The sequence below is a fragment of the Peromyscus maniculatus genome, chromosome 19 (assembly GCF_049852395.1).
Source record: "Peromyscus maniculatus bairdii isolate BWxNUB_F1_BW_parent chromosome 19, HU_Pman_BW_mat_3.1, whole genome shotgun sequence".
Taxonomy (NCBI): domain Eukaryota; kingdom Metazoa; phylum Chordata; class Mammalia; order Rodentia; family Cricetidae; genus Peromyscus; species Peromyscus maniculatus.
In genome coordinates, this window is record NC_134870.1 from 70,315,487 (window position 1) to 70,336,773 (window position 21,287).

The 21,287-nt window shown below is 40.9% G+C and overlaps 1 protein-coding gene across 2 annotated transcripts in view; it reads right to left on the reverse strand.

The window, feature by feature from the left end:
* Window positions 1-1,928: 1,928 nt before the first annotated feature.
* Window positions 1,929-21,287, reverse strand: part of LOC102908301 (SET-binding protein) — a 351,782-nt gene continuing 332,423 nt past the window's right edge. For both annotated transcript variants that reach the window (XM_015992691.3, XM_076555563.1), the window contains one exon: window positions 1,929-7,324. In XM_015992691.3, coding sequence (XP_015848177.1) covers window positions 6,714-7,324 — 611 coding nt within the window. In that variant the 3' untranslated portion in view covers window positions 1,929-6,713. The remainder of the gene's footprint in view (window positions 7,325-21,287) is intronic.

The window sequence follows — 21,287 nt, forward strand, 5'->3', positions numbered from 1 at the left end:
ATTTCCCACAAAAATCAATGTTGGCACTAACGATTAAAATGCACAGTACTGTGTGGGATCCCTTCAGTTCCGAACCCATCCCATCCGATGACTATATCATCTGAACTAAAAAGAAGCCTGCTGGGTCAGGGGCCATCCTTCAACCCTGCAAATCATACTGTCCCACTCTCTGTCTCATGCTAGGTAGGTTTTTAAAGTGGTAACTGATTCCTACAGCTCTGTCTCTTAGCACCCTAATCTAGGCAGATAGGGTGGCTCATACTCATCCTCTCAGGTTATGTATCTGACTTCAAGGGCAGAGGAGAAAAAAAATAAAAACTATGCTCCTCATTTGGATGTGATGGCACCCACTTGTAATCCCAGCACTTCCATGGCTGAGGCAGGAGGGCTGCTGAGAGTTGGAAGCCAGCTCAGGCTGCACAATGAGACTCAGCCTCAAAACAGACAAACAAACACACAAACAAACAAAAAATCAGAAACATTACTACCAACAAAGCCCCCAAAAGTATTCTCTTTCTGGCCTTTCAGTTAAAAATGCCCAGAGACCAGGGAAATAGGGGAGGGAGGCCTTCAAGGAACCCAGCTTCTCCTCCTTCGCTTTGGAACTCAGATTCTGCTTGGTGGGTGGAATAGGGTGGTGATATACTTAAAAATTTTTTAAAAATCTATGACTTACAGACAAGTTGTAAATGTGTATTAATTCCACTTATCTATCTGTAGACTGAGATTTACACCAACCACAGGTACAGACAGGCACCACTCTCCTGAGAACCACTGTGAGCACATTGGCGGCCTGAACGATAACCCTGTAGTTGAGGCAAAGGGGACCTTTACTCCTGTTTGAGGAGCTGTTAAGAAGGCATGAGGGAGACTCTCAGACATCATTACTGATTTTGGAAATATCAACCCATGAGCTGGAATTAGAAATGTTATAGTTCTAATATTTCTTGGTTTAATACAAGTCAGTCTGCAGAGAAGAGGAAGTGCAAACTGGTGGGAGTCTTCCCAGTCCTCAGTCCTCCAGGTTAAGTGCTCCATCACTCTGAGGGCCAGCTTCTGGGCATTTCCACTCATCCCACTGGACCACTAAGACTTCTGTGGGTGCTCTAATACCACATGCCTTGATCAAGGTCATAGTGAGTGACACAGACTGGGAGGGTATGGGGACCTGCTCGTAGCCTTTCTTGTCTGTCTTGTTGGCTTTGGGACATGCAGTCTTAGAAGATGAGAGAAAGATGGCAGAGAGAACCCCATTATGCCTGTATGTTTATAAACCACACAATTTACAGCCTGCAATCTAAAACAGGTTTCCAAATACAAAATAAAAATTGAGAACAGGAAAGGTGGGAAGAGAAAACATCTGTGTTTGCATTTTTTGTTTGAGACTTTATCATCTCTATACCCTTTGTCATATTGCTTAGGAGTGCTAGTTTATTGGTCAAATGTAAGCCATGTGCATTCTTTCAGCACAAAGGCACTCAACATAGACAGCAGTAGGTGACCAGTAACTGACATTTATTACAAAGCCCTTCTTTGCTATCATTGCAGAACTCGTGGAAGTCCTTCTTTCCTCAGGAATATGAAACCATGGAAAATTTGGGGTGAGAGCTTCATTCTCACCCATATGTTCTTCTAAGTCTTCAGGCTACACTAGGTCTCCAACATACTGAGACTGGCTGTAACAAGAAATTTATAGTGATATGAATGGACCTGTGCAGCATAGCCAGGTAGGAAAGTATTTTCTGAACACAAGCCCTGCAAATCAGACTCAAATATTGTCTACAGTGTATTTCCCAGAGACAGAAGTTGGGTTAAAATTTTGTCAATGATTGTGTATCCACTTGGTGTGAGAAGAGACCCTCAAATGCTATTAAACTGCTTATTGATGTGAACCAGATGGAAAATAAGACAAAAGAATTCACAACTCATGTTAGACAGAATTGAATGTCTTTAATTTCACACAATGAATAACATATGAATAGGACCAACTTTTTTTTTAATAGTTAAGTGCTCTGTACTGTGCTAACCTGATCTGGTAGCGAAGACACCGAGCGAGCTTTCTTTTAGAAAAAAAATGTTTAAAACCCAACATCTAAGACCATGGTAGAGCATGCCAGTAAAGCATGCCAGATGTCGCTACGCCTCAAATGACAGCAAGTCCATGTTCATTGAAATGTACAAAAATGCTTTATGAATAAAAACTGTTACAAAAAGAACATTTCAAACAATGTACAATTTCTCTTGCCTCTATATTCAATAAAATACAAATACATTTTTTTTGTTCTAAAATATGTTTACATACAATCAAAGTAGGACATGCAAATTACACTTTAAAAAAGGCTTTTAAAAACCACTTATGAATACAAACTAAAAATTAGCCAGAAGGACTTGTAAGACAATCTTGTGCCCATTTTTTGAAATATATATGTACATATTTAACACATCATGTGCATTTATTATTATTTAAGAAATAGATTTTTTTTTTTTTAAAAAAAAAAAGGAAGAAAAAAGAAAGATACCAATCCAGGGCAGAACTACCCTTCCAAGTTGACCAGTTGGCAGCTCTCCGATTTCTCCCTCTTTAGTGTTTATTCTACCTGGGCAAGTGGGAGACAGATATCCAGGAAGTCTCTTCCTTGGTTGATATGTGCTTCTGTGACTGTTCCCCAAGTGACTGAGTCCAACAGGGAAGACAGGCTCCTCAGTGGGGTGAACTCTCTTAGAAACACGAGGCAGAGGGAGCCTTGCTGTGTGGAAAGAAACGTGAAGAAACACCAAGAAGATGCTACGGTATGTTACAGTTTGAGTTTCTAGGCACTGTGATGACATTATCTGTAAGCGCTGGCATTTGGACCATTGTGATACGATAGGGTAGTGTTGAGAAAAATATCTATATTTATGTACTTTTACATAATGAGTAGGACTGAAAACCCTGCGACATAACACTTAAATGGCTTTTGAGGCATTTTGGCTCCTGTCACTCCCTCACTATGCTACAGTTGGCATTTAAAGGCTTTGGAAATATCCGTGTAGACTTTAGACAGTTCCCAGGTCAACCTTCCTAGCGATAGGGAAAAATACACTCCACAAGCTTATTATCTGATTATTGTTGAGTAACAAGCCAGGAGTAAGATTTTCTACTTAAGTCCTAATACCAAATCCTTTATGATCTGCTTATACTATATCACCTTATACTATAATTCTGTCACCACTTGCTTATCATATTTATAGATACAGCAATGTGCAGAACACAAATTCTGACTGCCATTGAACATGGCCCCCCGCTGCAGACAGCAGTCACGTTAAAACACTAATCTACTGTCAGCCCTTAGTCCCCTTCACTAGGCTGCCAGTGACTGCTGAGTCCTGGTCCTGCCGAGTCACAGAGGGACCCTCCATGCTTTCCCTTTGCTGACCTGTCTTCCTTGGCTGGTAGCCACAGCTGGGCTATTGGAGAGAGTTAAGCTTCTGTTCCTCTCATTTGAGACGAGGGGTCGAAAAGCAAATGGCTTTCTAGTCCCTTGGAAAGGTGGACTAAAGACCGATCAGTGCCCCCAAGGAGCTTTTGCATCTAGGTTTCACCTTCTCATCTCTAATTGGTCTCCTTAGAGTGTAAGTGGTTTCCTACCTACTTGCTGAAGGAGTATTCTAAAAAGAAAAGAAGAAGAAAGAGAGAAATTAGAAGCAAGGGATCATTACAAGATATTTTATGGATCTGTAAATGGTGTCTTGAGGATCCCAAATGATACCTCTCAAGGTAGAAATGCATCCCCAGAAGGCAGTGCTGTGTAGTTAAGAACCTCCATACTTTAAATCAAGAGCTGGGTTCTCTGCTTGGTTCTAAAACCAACTAGATGTGGAAATTCAATTGGCTTCATGGAGGGGCCTGGGCAGCAAAGGAGAGGGTAAGGGGAAGTTAGGGAATACACAAATAGTTGTAGCAAGGAGATGAGTTAGCGTTCATGAAAAACGAGAGAAAAAAGTATGTGACAATGAGGGAGACACCTGGTATGGGGAGCCACCGTGTAGATGAATGGGATCACTGCCACCCTCCAGCTGCTGTTTACCATGGCTTTCTTTGGTCCTCTAGTTTTCCAAACAGTTTTCAGAGTGTGCAAGCAGGGATTTACATTTCACTCACATTTAACTCCAGGATCAATTCATGTGTTAAGTTGCAGGTCCACTGAATATCTCCTGGAATCTTTTTATTGGTTTGTAATTTCTAACCCAAACTTCTTTTGCACTAAATCACCAATGGCAGGTTAATGCCAATTAAATGCTGGGTGTTCTCTGGGCTCTCTCTCCTCTGTAAGAAGGTTTCGATTGCTCAGAGACTTGTTTGGGGGACTACATCACAGCAAGAATGAATGAAGGAAGAAAGAAAAAAGTGGTTTTTGAAGTCCAACAGGAAGAGAACCTTCTTTATGGCTTAATTGGAATGGGAATGGCTGGTCTTTCGGAGGAATGGTTGGGGGAAAGGGACTGATCTATACCTTCCCCCGTGACTTTGGAGCTGCTCAGACATGGCTCAGGAGTGACAGGTTGAAAATGGCTGTGCAGATTCTGCTGTTTAAATTCTGTGAAATGCCATAGGTCCACCCAGGTCACAAACTGAGTATTTAGGATAAAAGCTGGAAATAAGCGGAGTCCTTTAAACTTACGTATTGCTAGGATTAAATGAGACTGACTGAGCAGGCTGCAGATGACATGAAGTCCATTTCGACAGTACAGAATAGGATGGCTCTGTAATTCCAAGCAATGGTTGGTGTCATGACACAGTAGTGATATATACAAGCATATTAACTTGGGATTTTCAAATTTCCTTCAGTATTACCCACTTGTTCACTTATGCCCCTCCCCCCATAAAAATCCATCTCTCTGAGGAGGAGAAACTGTGTTCTGAAATGCTAATGTAGTTTTTTAGCTGGTCCCAACTTACTTTAAAGAAACTTAATTTGAAGGCAAACTGGATATCCTAATTCTCCTTAGAAAACGAAATTCTCTGTGTTTCTTTTTGTATAAGCTATGATGCCAGGTATTTGCTGTCTTGAAGAAGTTAGGGTGAGGAGTAAGGGAGGAAATTGACAAGTACTTATTTGAGATTTCCACATCTGACTTTTAAAAATATCTAGGGCAGTGGGATAAGATCGCATCCATTCTGAGTCTTCACGTGTTCTACTCGGGCTTTGGAAATGGATGATAGACGGAATATCTGTCCACACTAAACCAGTGGCTAGAGCACAACTTGGATGAGAAATGTACAATTGAAATTGACCATTTAAAAGACGATTTGTCACACACAGTTTGCATCCATGCAGACTGATAGATTTATAATTACATTATGTACAGCAATGTTTTAGTGTATTAAGGCAACCACAATTTGGATACTTTGTCCAAGGTGGCTTGATACAATTGGAGTGGTGACACCCTTTCAATACATTAATTTTTATTTTTCTTAGATAAGAACACTTACTCCCCTTCACTTTTAAGAAATAATTAAGAGATAATGGACCTCTTTCTTTCTTTCTTTCTTTCTTTCTTTCTTTCTTTCTTTCTTTCTTTCTTTCTTTCTTTCTTTCTTTCCTTCTTTTTCTTTCTCAACAACCTATGACATCTCTTTGCATGAAAATAATCAGGTACCAAGGCATTGCTAGACGGTTTTCTTTCTGGTGGGCACGGGATTTTGATATTTGGTGACGTATCAGTTATTCCACTTGCTGTGGGGTATTAAAACCATTTTATCCTGCCTATTCTCCACTGATATGTTCTAAGTATAAAAATTACCCAGCTGACACTTGGGTCAACATCTCCCTTGGCTGCTCTGAGTCACTTATTAAAAAACTTCTATCAATACTGAGTATGTTTCACAATGATTGGGATTCAAAGTTGGTTCCTTGAGGCAGGGTGCCAGGAGTGCACTTTACAACATGGGTAAAGTTCACATTGTTTAGATGTGTACCACGAAATAGAAGGCAGCTAGTTAACGGGAGTACATGAAAACACATCGCAAAGGAAAAGCAGGAACAGACAATACAAAATCAGTGTACGAGACAGGAACACGCGCAGATCTAAGGTCGTCTATCAGTCCAATTCCACCTTCTGATCACAAGATTCCATCTGAGCAACTGTGTTGTTAACGGAAAGATTCATCTCTCGGGTCGCTGGAAGAAGATGTTGGTGCCCCAAAGCCTAGCTGAGTTTGCGAACCAAAAGAAATAAAAACTAATTACGTGGAAGTGTGGCTTACAAGCCAGCTGGTAAATTTGCGGCTTTGCTCCCCCTTGGAATGTTTGCTAATGGAGGGTGTTTCCCATTTGATTTTTCTGACCAGCAAATGAAATCGGAATCAAGGGCGCACCTGGGATGAGGTGGGGGCCGGTTGGGGGGGGGGTGTCAGGTGGCCATCAGAGAGCACCAGCTTTGCGCTCTTCCTCCCTTTTCTGCAGCCTGCGAGGATCCGGCCACGCGGAGTGGCTCTGGGTTGGGAAATGTTGTGCAGCACAGACAGCTGCTTTTTTTTTTGGGGGGGGGGAGGTTGCCCCCTCTCTCTGCTACCCCAAGAGCTCTCATGGCTCCACCCCGCCCTCTGCCCATTCTGCCTGCCCACTGAAGAGAGGGGCGGGGTGTCCCTGTGGTGGGGCATCGGCCCCGCGCCCTGGCTGCTGAGCTCCCCTGCATCAGTCCCTGCCAGGATCCCTCAGCCCAGGCCAGCCCTAGGGAAGGACATCGCTCTCGCTTGCTCGCGACTTCCTTGGCCTCTTGGCCTTTACCTCCTCTTCCTGGGGAAGGGGCTGTGGCGGGGGCTGCGCGGGCTGCGCTGGGGGCGGCGGTCTGTGTTTCCTCTTCCCGCCCCGCGCGGTCTTGGGCAGCGGTGGGGGTGGTGGGGGTGGAGGTGGGGGCGGCGGCAGAGGTGGGGGCGGCGGCGGGGGCAGCGGCGGGGCCTCCCTCGCCATGTGGATAACAGCCTCGATGGTGGCCATCACTGCGTCCTGGCCAGCGGCCGGCTCCAGGGCAAGCGGGCTCAGGCTAGGCTTCTGGCCTCTCTTGCTGGGTAGGTCGATGCACTTTTCCAGCACCGGCATTTGGTCTCTGGAGTCCTCATCGAACTGGGTGGGCTGCTTCCGAGGCCGGCCTCTTCTCTTCTTGACAAAGTTGTTGCCAGTCTTTGATTGTCTCTGCAGCCGCTTGGCCTTCAGGATCTTGTTCACGTGGTCCAGATTCTTCTTGGTGGACAGAAGCTTGGTGTAGTGGCACATCTTCCGCACCTCGCACTGGATGGCTTCGATCTCCCGCCTCTTGAATCGCTTCTTCAGGGAGGAACTGGCTGCAGGGAACAAGAAGGGAGAGGTTGAGCTCAGGATACAATGCCCTCCATGTATTGTTTCACTATTTAAACAGAAAACAAAAAAACAAAAAAAAAAAAAAATTGGCTGAATATGTCACGTGTATGAAGCAATTATTGACATTGTTATTATTATTTCAGTCCTCACAGTTACATAAAATATTGTGGTTGGTATTTTATTTCACTTTGTGTTTTTTGAGACAGGGTCTCCTTATGTAGGGCAGGCTGTTCTTGAAATTCCGATGCTTTCGCTGAGTGCTGGGAAATGAGACTTCTATTGCAACACTTGACTCCCCCCTCCCTCCTCTGTTTTCAAGAGAGGGAAACTGAGGCTCCGATCTCTGTGGGTTCTTAGAAAGTACAGTGTAAGCTTTATATTATATTTCTGTTTTTTTTTTTTAATTTAGCCCTTTGACACCAGACCCAACTCAATCAAGCATTAATTGATACTTTACCTTTGTCTGACCTTGAACGATTACACACAGCCCACCCGCATCATTCCATTGGATCATAGAAAGGCACCTGTGGTCTTATGAATGGCCTTGACAGGATGGAGAAGCTAGAGTTGAAGGATTTTGTCCTAACTTCTTCCTGGTGAGGGGGGTGTGCCTGAACACTACAGTTGGGATGGTGTGGTCTCTTAATCCTTTCCCGCCAGTATTCCCGAGCTGTCAGGTTGCCTGATGATGCCCAATTAAGCAAGCTCTTCCTAGCCTTCGCCCTCTGGGGACCTCAAGGGCAATATCCGCCAGGTGTTTCTCAATGGTTTACACTCCTCGGCTGAATAGTTGTTTGCAAAGGGCTCTTTTCATGTGCTGCTGGCCAGATGCGCCTCTATTTTATGAGCCTAACTTCTCAGGAAGTCCTGTACTGTGGCACTAAATGGCCTTCAGAACTGCTTCGTTTTGAAGTTCAGACACCATAAAGTGTGAATGGTTTCAAGACATGGGCAGCCTTTCACCCTTGGATCGTTCTCCTGTTACTGTCCGTGAGCAGGCACGTTTGTATAGAATACCTGTGCACTGGCAAACAGGCATCTGCACCGATGTGTGCTTGTAGACAAACACAGGCGCACCGCTCATCCTCTGTGCCGGCCACCAGTCAGTTGTAGACGTAAGTCTCTCCTCCCTGAATTCTTTGCTGCTGTGATTTGCCCTAAACGCCCACTCCCAAAGACACTCACTTAAAAGACTACACTCTAAAGGGGACATATTTCATATTACTATGTTGTTTTCTTGTGTGCTCCCATTGCTATTTTTTCATCTATTGGTTGAGAGAATAAATATCTTAAGGGAGAGAGGAAAAAATATGCTTAACACTTGGCCACCACTCTCACTGTTCTTGGGCACTCCCACTTCATTCTTTCCATGTCGCCCCACTTCTCCCTCATGCTGTGGCCCATCACAGACTTCCAGGAGGGTTTTATTTGAAGTTATTTATGTGACTAGTTTCATGGAGTGGGAAGCGCTGAGTTCCATAGGCCAGGTCAAACTGCCACTGCTTTTGGCCAAAGGTCAGACAGACTGACTGAGCAATGAATAACTACTGAGCGATCTTTAAAATAAGTTATAAAGATCAAAATAGAACAAAGCCAGAGTGAGCTTCTGACTAGAAAAATAAAACTTTTGTAGTTAGTCTTGTAAAAAGAAAAGGTGGCTCAATTATCAGTCCTCGTGTGGCTTTATGTCGCTTACGGGACCTCGCATGGTGCCTCCTGAATGGACAGGATTGAAAGTTGCTTCCTGGATGGCTTCTTGCTGCCTTCTAGTCACATCCTTTGAAGGTGTTACAGTTTGGATTTTGAAGGCAACAGTTGCAAAGACAGCGCCATTAGGAGTTTGTAATCAGGTCTTGTAAGAGACAAGCAATGGGCTTTGTTCATAGGGATTCCTAGTAAACCAGAATGGTTAGAAAAATGCCACAAAACTCTGGGCATCATTTAACATAGAATCCACGTGCAGCTTACTCTCTCCTTAGTTTATTCTATTTATTGAGGAACTTCCTGATCTATAATCCACAATAGAAAGGTACTAGTTTTGTAGACTTATAATACAGCAAGGTATAAATAAGTGTAAAATAATTTTATTAGTTGTACTATCTGAGTAAAACTTGACAGAAATGCTTTCATGAGCTAGAGGTTCACATGGGGACAAATATAATCATTAGATGGTACCTCTTACCTTTCACAATGAAATGCCAAAAAACAAATAAATAGATTAATAAACAAATCCCCAAACTAAACTCAAATCAATCCAAACCCAGTGATCTCAGACATTGTTTTACATGTCACATAATTTTTAATTCAACCCTTGTGCACCCTAATAAACTTATCTGGGGGGTCAGAGAACAGAACAGCCACAATATTAAACATAGAGGTTAGGCAATGGTAGCACACATGTCTTTAATCCTAGCATTCCAGAGGCAGAGATCCATCTGGATCTCCATGAGTTCAAAGCCACACTGGAAATAGCCAGGCATGGTGACACATGCCTTTAATCCCAGAAAGTGATGGCAGGAAGCAGAAAGGTGTATAAGGCATGAGGACCAGGAACTAGAGCCTGTTAAGCTTTTAGGTGTTTTGCAGCAGTTCAGCTGAGATTCATTTGGATGCAGACACAGAGGATTTCATTCTGAGGAAACGAGATCAGCTGAGTAATTGGTGAGGTGAGGTTAGCTGCGGCTGGTTCTGTCTCTCTGATCTTTCAGCGTTCACCCCAATACCTGACCCTGGGTTTGTTTTTATTAATAAGACCTTCTAACAATTCGTGCTACAAACCCTTGTATTGAAAATGGTTAAGGAATAATTATGACAGTGTAAATCCACCAAATGGTAAGAGTAAAAACAGCATAAGCAACTTTTGTGCCCACCATTTGCATTTAATTAATGTTCACAGATTATCTTATTTGCTTTAATTAATTAGTACTTTTTGAGGTCAGATCTTGCTATGTCTATCAGACTGGCTTTCAACTCATAATCCTCCTGCCTCTTCTGGTGTGCTGGGACTATAGTTATGTGCACCTTGCCTGGTACTTTCTTGTTTTTAAAGAAGGGACACATGGATCCAGTGGTCTTTGCTCCATTCTCCATTCCATTACCTTCCCTTTACATGCTAGTACGGTATTTTCATTGCATGAATGAGGATAGACAGCCAGTAAGAATGAAGTTTGAGACCATACCTAGTGTTGGTAATGATATGAGGAACCTGGAACACTTGCAGATTGCTAGCAGGGGGAGAAGTTGGCCCACCATTGTGCAGTGTAGTAACTGCTAGAGTTGAAAGCACCCAGGCTCAGTGCCCTAGTGACTGCGTGTCAGGATTGCCTCCTTCACTTACTTGTAATAAGAGGAAAAAGACTTAGAAGAGGTTCCCTCAAAGCTCAGTGAATGCTATGGGGGGATAAAGACAACATAAACACTAAGCAAAAGCAAATGAATCAATGATGATACATTAAAGAGTCATATATATATATATATATACATATATATATATATATGAACATGATGCATGTAAGTTAAGCAATATGACTAAATTTAAATAGTTGAATGGAAAATCAAATTGAAAAGATTTTTAAGTAAAGAAACCATTTCTATAAAAGTAAAGATACATATCTGAATTTTTATCATATTTTCACGATCCAATAAGAAGCTACCAGTGGCTACTGTGAGGAAGGCCAACTCTGTGGAAGACTTGGTGAAGGAAGAGATTTCAGTATTTATTTTCCCCCAGAGTTACTTCATAAAAGGTCACAAAGCTTCCAGAGTGGGGCTGCCCAGCAGCAGGTGTGGAATATTGAAAATGTCCCTTATCTGGGCGTGGTGTGCTCGTGCACACCTGTCCGCCCGGCACTGGTGTGGGCGCGATGGACAATCAGGAAGTCAAGGGTATCCTTGGCTACAGACTGAGTTCCACCCTAGCTGAAATACGTATATCCTGTCTCAAAAAAACAGGAACAAGGGAGGTGGAGGAGGATGGAGAGAAGGAGGCAGAGGAGAACAACAGAAAGGGAAAATCGTTTACCCTCCCCCACACCAGCTCCTAGTGATATATGGCAACTATCATTCAAAGATAGCAACTGTGAGGGAGAAATTGAACGTTCAGTCCAATATTAATAGTTAATATGTGGCCAATGGTTACTTCTTGGGCAACATGGCTGCCAACTGAACGACACGGAAATACCCAAGACAAAGGGTATTTGGGGATTCGGTCAATCAAATAAAGATTGTTGCGAATTTAAGTTAAATAACTTGGTGTCTCCAAGAAAATTCATTTAGATGAGTGGAAAACTAACTATAAAGACATGGAAGAGATAAAGTGATCTTATTTGACTATCAATTTAATAAAACTGATATAAGAGACCCTGGAATAAATTTCCAATTAAACCCTGCCTGGGCATTTCTTGGCATGATTGTGGTTAGTTAGGTGTAATCATTGTATTATGATCATATTTTTTATTTTTAAGTGCCTTGTATTTTAGAAATGAATTAAAATATTTGTGAGTGAAGAAATATGAAACTGTCACAAACTGTCTTCCAAATAGGAAGAGGGAAGTAGTGAGAAGTACTGCTGAAACATGTTTGATCAAGCATTAATACTGTGGGAGCTGAGTAATGGTATACAAGGTTTAATAATTTGGTATGTGCTTGATGTTTTTTTCAAAATACAGGCTTAAAATTATGAATGGTAAGTGGCAAAAGTGTATCTCTTGGCATCTTAGGATAGGGAAGAGCTGTGGTTTTCACCCCCCTACAGGTTCTATTCATATAGTTTTGGAAGAGAGATCCCCCATTTCTCTGACAAGTCACACTGACCCCTGGCTTAATGGTATGGGACAATGAGTTCTCTGGTTTATGCTGTGACAATCACCATGTCACGAGCCGACCTCTATTTGATGTTGAGTATTATAACAATATCCCTTTCTTCTGTACACTATAATATGTGGGGTTCCTACATGCACAGTAGGACCTGAATCCTACTTTGTGCTTGTGTTTATTATCTAGACTTCAGTTAAGAGTCAGGGTTCCTGCAGATGAAGAATGGAATAAAGCTGAGCTGATGTGACGTTGCTCAGGGGCGCTAGAAATGAAAGTGAACTACTCATGATAAGGCTTTCAGTGTTTCTGGGTCTCTTCAGATGTTACCCTGGGCCTAGGAACTAAATGGTCTTGAAGTATTTTTCTGGATTTAAAGACTGCCATAATTCTTTCCTACATTTATTATCAATTGCCTTCCCAAAATGGAGGGCAGCTTTCTAAATTCTATTTCTCTTCTAATAAATTTGAAATCTCAGATTGGGAGAAGAGTACTTGGGACTTGGCAAGGTTTGGTATTCACAAATCTTTCTCCTTATTGCTTATGATTCCACTGTCTCTCTAAATGTTTACAGATTTTCCTCTCTTCAAATTGTTTCATTATTGAACAGCAATTCCTGGGATCTTGCTGCAAAGATTGATTCCATATTTGCCCTCTTTCCTGTCCTTGTCCTGTAGCTTGACTGCTATTTGTGAGGCTTAAAGAATAATTATGGCTGTCCCAGGCAAAATACAAATGTACTTCTTTATAACTCCCCAAGAGTTATAAAGTTAGAAAATCATTTTCTAGGTCTCCAGAATTGCCATGCAAATGGTAAGCTGGTGTTGGCCCAGACTTAGAATACCTCTTCATTACCTCCCATTTTTGGAGGAGCAGATTATCAGCGTTTGTTGATCTTCTCACTTCTTTTATCATGCGGAAGAATGGGCTCAGCAGTCATTCTTGTCCCCAGACTTACTGATGTAGTGTCAGTACCATGAGCCACATCAGGTGCTCACGACCAGGCTTAGTTATATATAAGACTCTTAAGAAATGGATTCTGATGTTGGTAGACTGTATTTTGTCCATATGTATGACATAGTCTTGTTATATAAGATAGATTTGGGTGGGTAGGTTGGAAGGCAGATTTATTTCTGGACTTCTTAACAGATTTTTTTTTTTTTTTTTTGTATCTGACCGCCTCTAAAGGGAAGTGGGTTAATTGGAGGGAAGACTTTCAGGATAGAGATGGTTGGAACACTACCTGCCTTAACTGGCAAATAGAGTTTTGGTGTGAATTGATTTCTAGGTTGATTTATGTTAGAAGGTTCTTTGCAAAGACCACATCTTTCCTTTGTACTTTCTGAGGTTCCAACATGGGCACATTCATGAAGTGGTAGATGATCTGGGAGCTGCTGTGTGGTCAGCACATGTGAGCTGAAGACAAGTCAGTTGCCCAGTGTTATACAATGTAAATTGTGCATTTTGTGCTTTGTACTTGAAATTGAATCAATAATATTTTATATTTAATGGGAAGTATGTGACAGCCTGCCTTGGCATGTACAATTTCTTCTTCTATCTGTGAATTTAAATATACCCTCTATAGTCCTAGCCTTAAAGGCTCCTTTGAAAAGGACAACATGTTATTTCTTCTGGTTGAGCTCCGACAGGGCAAGGAACAATTGTACAGCTGCTGGATACCAAAAGCGCTAGAGAATACTGCTCTTTGAGTTTGGAACAATGATTTTGAATTAAGAGTTATGATTGTTATGGAGGTGACCACAGCTCTCTGATTGGACTTAGGGCCTACTCCACAGGTGGGAACTCATGCTTGGTACTTACTGTAAACTCAGAAAAACAAAACAACAACAACAACAGCAACAAAAAACATGGTTAGGGGCTGGAGAGGTCACAAGCCCTAGAGGAAGAATTTCCTAGCATTGTTTAGTTAAGTTAAAGTGGTGTTAAATCATCTTTTAAATGTGGATATTTATACCCAGAGACAAATGCTACCCTCAGCTTTAATCAGGGAAGGTTCTTTTTGCAGTGAACAGCAGGAAATACAGATTCTTGGCTGCTCAAGGTGTTCAGAATAAGGTATGGTTGAGTTCTCAGCCCTAAACAGACATTTCCACCACTAAAGGCTCAAGGAAGAGAGAGCAGAGGAAGTGGAAAATCGGGAGAGACACTGCAAAGGTGCAATTTTCTGGGTGTGACACACCTTTACCATCATGTTCTCACAGCTGCAAGGATTCTCTCTTGACTGGGCCTGTGCAGGACTGCACCTGCCAACTCCCAGTGACGGTTGAGGAAGACACTGATGGAGAGCTACCCTTCCTTGTTGAACTATTAGCTACTGATAGATTCTGGGAAAGGAGGATGGTTGTCTACAGCTGTGTACCCACTGGTGAGCCCCCCAAGCTCTAAAGGCTGGTTCCAAATCTATGCTCCTGCAGAGGGCCTTGGTTAAACTCAGTGGATCACTAAAAGAAAAACAAATTTGAAACCAAATATCCATGATTGTGGGAAAGGGATTTGTAGTGGAGAGGAGGTGTTGACAGGGGTTAGAACAAGCCAAAAGATGGTGGGCGGGAGAGTAATTAGAATGAGTTATATTCGTGTATGGAATTGTCAAAGGACATATATAATTAATTTTTAAAAATCAGCGATAGGGAGGTTGTCATGAGGAGGCACGGTTTTCACTCTGTTTTTCTTAAATTTATCTTGTACTTTGGTGTTTCGTTGGAGCCACGTCCAGCTTGGGAGTTTACTGTCAAAGACCATCCTTTCTCGACTGCCACAGCTTAGAGGGCTTTGCTTTGTTCTCGTTTTGCCCAGATAGTAGATAGTTAGCCTGACAGAGAGGTGAAGCAATGGCGTCATATGTTTGCCTTTCTCTGAAGTAGAAGACACCAAAGAGCAGGCTGCAGTGCACATCTGCCTGTGTCTTCTCGTAGGCAATTTACGGCCTTGCCACGAGCTCTCCTGCCCTTGACATCTTGTCTATTGTCCAACTCTTGTCTCCCTCTCCAGCCTCTCAGAGGACAGCACATTTCCCTAAGAGGAAGCCAATTTATTTGGCTGCAGGAATATCACATTAACAATTTATGTTCACATTATCGATATTTTATCCAAAAATTAAGAATTAAATGAAGCAAATGCATTATATGTGGGACCAGAATGGTGTCCTTACTTGGCCTGCATATGCATCTGCCATAATTTGATATAAGGTTTCAAGAAAAGAAAGTGAGCCCACAGGCATTCAGGGGTCAATGGAGCATCTTACCACCTCACTGTTCTCATGGTGCTGTCAATCAGGCTTGTGTTTTGATGCTATAGCCCACAAGGGTAATTTTAGTAGGAGAAGACTCTTAAACAAAACAGTTAAATCAAAGTATTTCTTAATGAGATAAGAATTACCCATGAGATATTTTATGTATCACAATAAGTTGTCTTGTTATCTCACTGCAGACTGTATAAAATGACTGCCTTCTACAAAGCTGACTTGGGAAACTTTCTTAATAAAAATGAGAGTTTGACTCATACTCATGGTTTTGTGCATTCATGGCTTGTGACCTAAAACACAAGTAGAATACTTAATCTCCTTAGAGGATAAAGTCCCCATAGGCCCCAAAGTAATGCTTTAATAAACTAAACAATTCACATTATGGAAGAGCATTTTCACTAATTGATTGGAAATTTACTCATTAGTTAGTAATCTTGTTGCTGAAAATGATGTTATAACCTATAAAAAAAAATCCCTTAAATCTGAAGACTTAAAGCTCTTATAAGCAGAGCTGATGAATGAGGATGTTGAGAGATTTGAACTCATTATAAAGTGCAATGCTTTCTGGTCTGCAAGATGACCTAACCTTTAATAAGGAAGATGGCTATCCATGTTCTTAAGCAAACCTTGTTTAATGGATGTTGAGATTGAAGAAATGGTATGATTTAAATACAGTCAGGGATACTTTTCTTTTTTGGGCTTATATCTATCCTCCTAACATACATCTACCAATAAGAAGCACTGACAAAGAAACAATTCTGATCTTCAAATTTTATCCTAAGTATGAAAACAAGGACATTTTTTAAAATGCATGCAAACTCAGTCAGTCTGTGTTCCTTAAACCATTGTAAAAATTGTAAAGTTGGTAGAAAAATTTAATAGCAATAGAATACTTTTGTTTCACTGATATAATAGATTAAGTAAAATTTGGAATCATTTTGAGAAAATCATTTATATACAAAGTTTCTCATGCTCTTAAAGTTTATGTTTTGAAAAGTAAATATGTTCTAAATATGCCTTTAATGAGATGACTATTCACAATGATGTCACTGATATCTCTACAGGATCAAAAATAATTGAAGTTTACTACTCTAAATATTTTTTATGTTTAAAAAAATCAACAAATGTATTCACTCATTTAGCACTTAACCCCAGATCTTATCTTTCTCTGAGCTCATGTCTGGGAAAAATTGTTCAGGATGAATAGAAATGAGTGGTCCTCATAACTAAGAGGAGAGTTCCAGCTCCATGGTTGATGCAAGTTAATGTTTCCTGACACATATACATTCCTAGTAGTCAAGGCTGGACAATAGTTATCTACACATTCTCTAGTTTATCACTAATTGAACTGCAGGAAATTTCATAGCCATCAGGGGAGTTCTGTAGACACAGAGCTCCTAGAATGAGATTTGAATATGACATCTTCATTTGCTCTAGGTTTTCAGAATCCTTGACTTCATTGACCATGGTGATACAGTGCCAATCACCTATGAATTCACAGGTTGGAAAAAATCACACATGGCTTTGAGCCAATAAAGTTTTCTGCATTCACACATGCATCATGTTTTAGTTTTAGAAAACAAAGACTTTTGGTATTCCCTTACCATCATTTCTGGAGAGCTTGAATCCAAATAGTGTATCTTTGTATTCATTATATTAGATGTATAAAATTGTGTTGCATTAGAAAGCTTGATTTCAAAATTTGCTTTTAAATTACTGACTTGTGTGTCAAACAACAACAACAACAACAAAAGCCTTCGATGAATTTTGGCTTGAGATTAGGACAGAAGTCCCAGCCATTCTAAAATACCCTAAACAGACTTCTGCCATTTCATATGAATATTTATGTAAATCAGTGTTTTCAGCATTGATGGTCATAAAATGAAAACACCCATCAACAGTGGGAAATGATGAAGTTGATCTGCTTCTGAGAGCATCAGATATTCAAATGGGAGTGAATGCTATGTAAAAACTGACAAGCACATCTACCTTATTAGTACATGAACTTGCTTTTTGTCTTTAATAAATGGTAAATTAAGACATGAAAGAATTATTTGAAAATAAATTTCTGATTTCTGATCTGCAAATATTTGATTCGCATACCTATAAACTTAGAGTTGTGTAAAAACTTCTTAGGCACAAAAGGAGTCAAGGGTCTATAAAATTTCATGGGTGAGGTCCTACGTTCCATCCCTGAATCAAAAACAAAAACAAAGAAACCCCGAGGAGAGAAGTGGGGAGCTGGATGGGAATGGAGTCAATGCCACTAGGCTTGTGATAAATCACTTAAACTTCATAGCTTCCCAGTTAAGCAAGACATCAGGTTGGGCATACTCTCCCAAGAGGCTCTTTCTTTTTTTCCCTCTTGAATCTTGCATAATGTTATCTTTAACCATAAATACAATATTTTATATAATGTGATATTTTACATGTATGTTCTCACCTGACTTTAAGGCTTTTTTTCTCTTCTGAATTTTGAAAAAAAAAAAAGAAAGAAAAACACACAAGGGAGACAAAATATGCAGCACTTTAGGGATATTTCTACATCTTGTATGTACCTGCTAAGGTAAAGTAAATCCTTGCTGACCGTGCTTGAAGTTCATGAATTGTAAGAAACTACAGGTCTTGCTTTATTTTCTGGTTTAAAAAAGTAACCTTATTAATGTAATATTCAGGCTTCCTATTGGCTTCCTTACAGTAGCTGTTGAGCTGGAAGTTCGGAGGGACTAGATTCTAGTCTTGACTGGTCACCCCACAGTTCTCTGACTACAGATAAAACTCTGACTCTCCCGGAGAAATCTTTACTTCCAAATCTATAAAAGGGCTCACACTACCAGATTGTCTCTGTTCTAGATGTAGCATCCCTAAATCCTTCATCTGTGTCTTCTACAAGACGAATTCTAGACTGCATTCTGTTTTGATGACTCGCCCCTAGAGATTTTCAGATCTACTAAAGTTTCTCTCAAGTTACTACCCAATTAAACCAATTTTGCATATATGAAGTGCTAGTATCAAAAGCTTGAGCTGATTAATTTCTATAATCAAAAAGTACGACACTTACATCATTGAAGGCCACACTTAAAAAATTGCATATTTTCAATAGCACCCATACTATTGGCTCATATGAAATGACGGCTCCTGCAAGTGCTTTAACACACATCACCACCAAACATGAGCACTGCTGTGGAGACATGATGCCGAGCATAGCTGCAAACCTTTCATTTAAATTTGCAAAGTTCAATTTTATTGGTCCTGAGTTCTGTGTTTTGAACCACATTAATCTTCATTTCCACCCCCGCCAGATTTTGAGGTATTTTTTTTCCAAAGGGTTGAATAACGTCAGAGTTAATGACTGCCCTTTTAACTCTTGTGGGCTTGACTCAAGTAACTCAAATGCATGATGTTTTTACTAAAATATCAATTTATACACTAGGATATCTTTGCATTCTTCGTAACGACAATCAGTGATTACATCCATTGCTTTAGATTTTCCCATATAGTTGCATCTGTCTGCCTAGCAGATGATGGATGGAGCCAGAAACAACAACTACGCATGGCCTACAGGTGTGTGTCCAATTCTATTATTTCTGTAAGTGTCAGAGAAGATATTGCCTCTGGTGCTAGATAGGAAGAAAATTTTCTCACTTTTCCTTTATCCAAAGGCAACTTTCCTGCGCCAGTGAGGAAAAAAAAAGACACAATGCCAAATAATACTCATTTTGGTTCCTGTGCTTGCAAATCTCCCCGGAATTCACTTACAATTGAATATTAAAGCATTTTCCAACTTTTATTATTTTTTAATCAGTATCCTACATCTTAGTACATCTTGCCCAGTCTTTATGAATTGAGGCAGGAAGACTGAAAGCTGTCCTGGCCTTCCATTCAAATGTTAACTGTCCTGCTTCCTTCACCCTGCTGGCTTCTCTCTAACAGCAGCACACAATCTGCCCTGTATTTGCATTGTAGAATTCAGCAATATTTATCCTCCCTCTTACACTGGGTCTTCCTACTGAACCAAGACCATGTGTTAGCTTTTCTCCTTCATTCTCAGAACAAATATTGAAGGAGCCCCATGTTGAGCCAGGCCCCGAGCCAGGTACTCAGTTCTGAGCCTTTCTCACAGGGACGACCATGGAACTCAGCTAACTTCCTTGAATTGAAATCAATCCAAACAGACTTATCCTCATCTAGAACTCACCATCTACTTTATAGAATCTGTCCATGGGAAATAAAAGGATGTTAGGAGGGAGATGAGAACCAGCGTGTTCTAAAGGGGGCCTCACATACCTCAGTGGTTTGTCACCTGCCTCACAGGGTCAGTAAGTTTAGAATCTCAGGCCTGGGACCACAAGTACTGTAGAGTCTACTCCATGGGAGAAATGGGTTTACGTGACAAAAAAAAAGTTTGGAATGCATGACAAGTCACCAAGAAACTAGCTTGAATTTAATAAAGTTATAGATTGATAGAAACTGAGTCTTCATATTGATTATCTAACACCAAGAAGTTACTCACATATAGAGCACCTTCCCCAAAATACAGATCTAAAAACATACACACAGGACTGGGGAGTGATGGGGAGAGAGAGATGGGAGAAGCAAGCGAGGGAGGAAGAGAGGCAGGGGGCTGGATTTTTTTAAAGACTTGATTTTTAAAGAACAGTTTCAGGTTACCAGAAAAGAGAAGGTTATATCAAAATTTTGCACACATCTCTTCACCATGGCACACACTTAGCTTCCACCATGGATGGTCTTTTTATCATTGCCAAACCTTTGGGTCCAAATTATAATGTCTCATTGAGAGGAGGGGGTCATATGTTGTCCTGACAAGTTGACATATATTCACATCCTAAAAATTATAGCAGGACTCTGCTTGGGAAAGAGTTACAGGACCCCCCCCCCCCCAAGCTCAGACAGACAGCACGGCAAATACTATTTCACTAATTTCAGATTCCTGTCTTGACAATTTGAGAGGAAAAAGCTCATTCATCTCTTCATTTAGAGACTCTACATTATTGGCTACTAAACCATAAGGCCTGGATTCTAGGAAAAGTTAGTGTAAACAAACTCAAGTTACAATGCACAGAGTAAGAGTGAGTCATAAACAAAACACAGGCATATGCTCTCGTATAAATAAGGGCCTGGATCATCAGCTTCCAAAGACTGCTTCCTATTAATTACACAACAAAATGAACTTTCCATATGTAAAACCCAAATCACTTAGCTCTGGCAACTTGCATGAGAAAAATACCAGGATCGTGGAATTCTACTAACAAAAGTCGATTTCAGAGAGAGTCTTCTGTGAATGTCTTCTGGCTCGACAGAGCAGCATCTCCTGGGAGAATGTTTTTGAGCAATGAAGCTGTTGCCAAACTCCCAGCAACATCACTTGGGGTGTGGATCTGGCTCCCTTGCTGAAATGGCAGACAATAGTGACCTTTTCTTTTGTTTTGGGTTCTGTCATCTCCCTGGGGCAAATCCTGGACTCAGGCCATGTAGTGTACGCATACTTTGTTGAGACCATTACACAGTTTCATTTCCCCCCATTAATAACTTTTCTATCTTTGAAACTGTCCATTACAAGCACACATTCACACACACTCATTTTTTTCTGTCTTATAAAGACCATCTGGTGTCTCTTGGTGTAGAAATATTTAAGGGAATAGAATTATCAAGCAGGAGGATTCTTCAACAGGAAGGGTAAAAAAAAATCAACAATAACAAAACAACCTTTATGAGAAGTGGAAGTAGCTAGGTTCATTCCTGGGGCCCCTTCAAAAGCAGACTTCATAAAATAGACTAACAGGATTCATTCCAAAAGTCATTAAAAGAACAGATAAAAATTAAGCATCTGGGTGGGAGAGTGAGGATG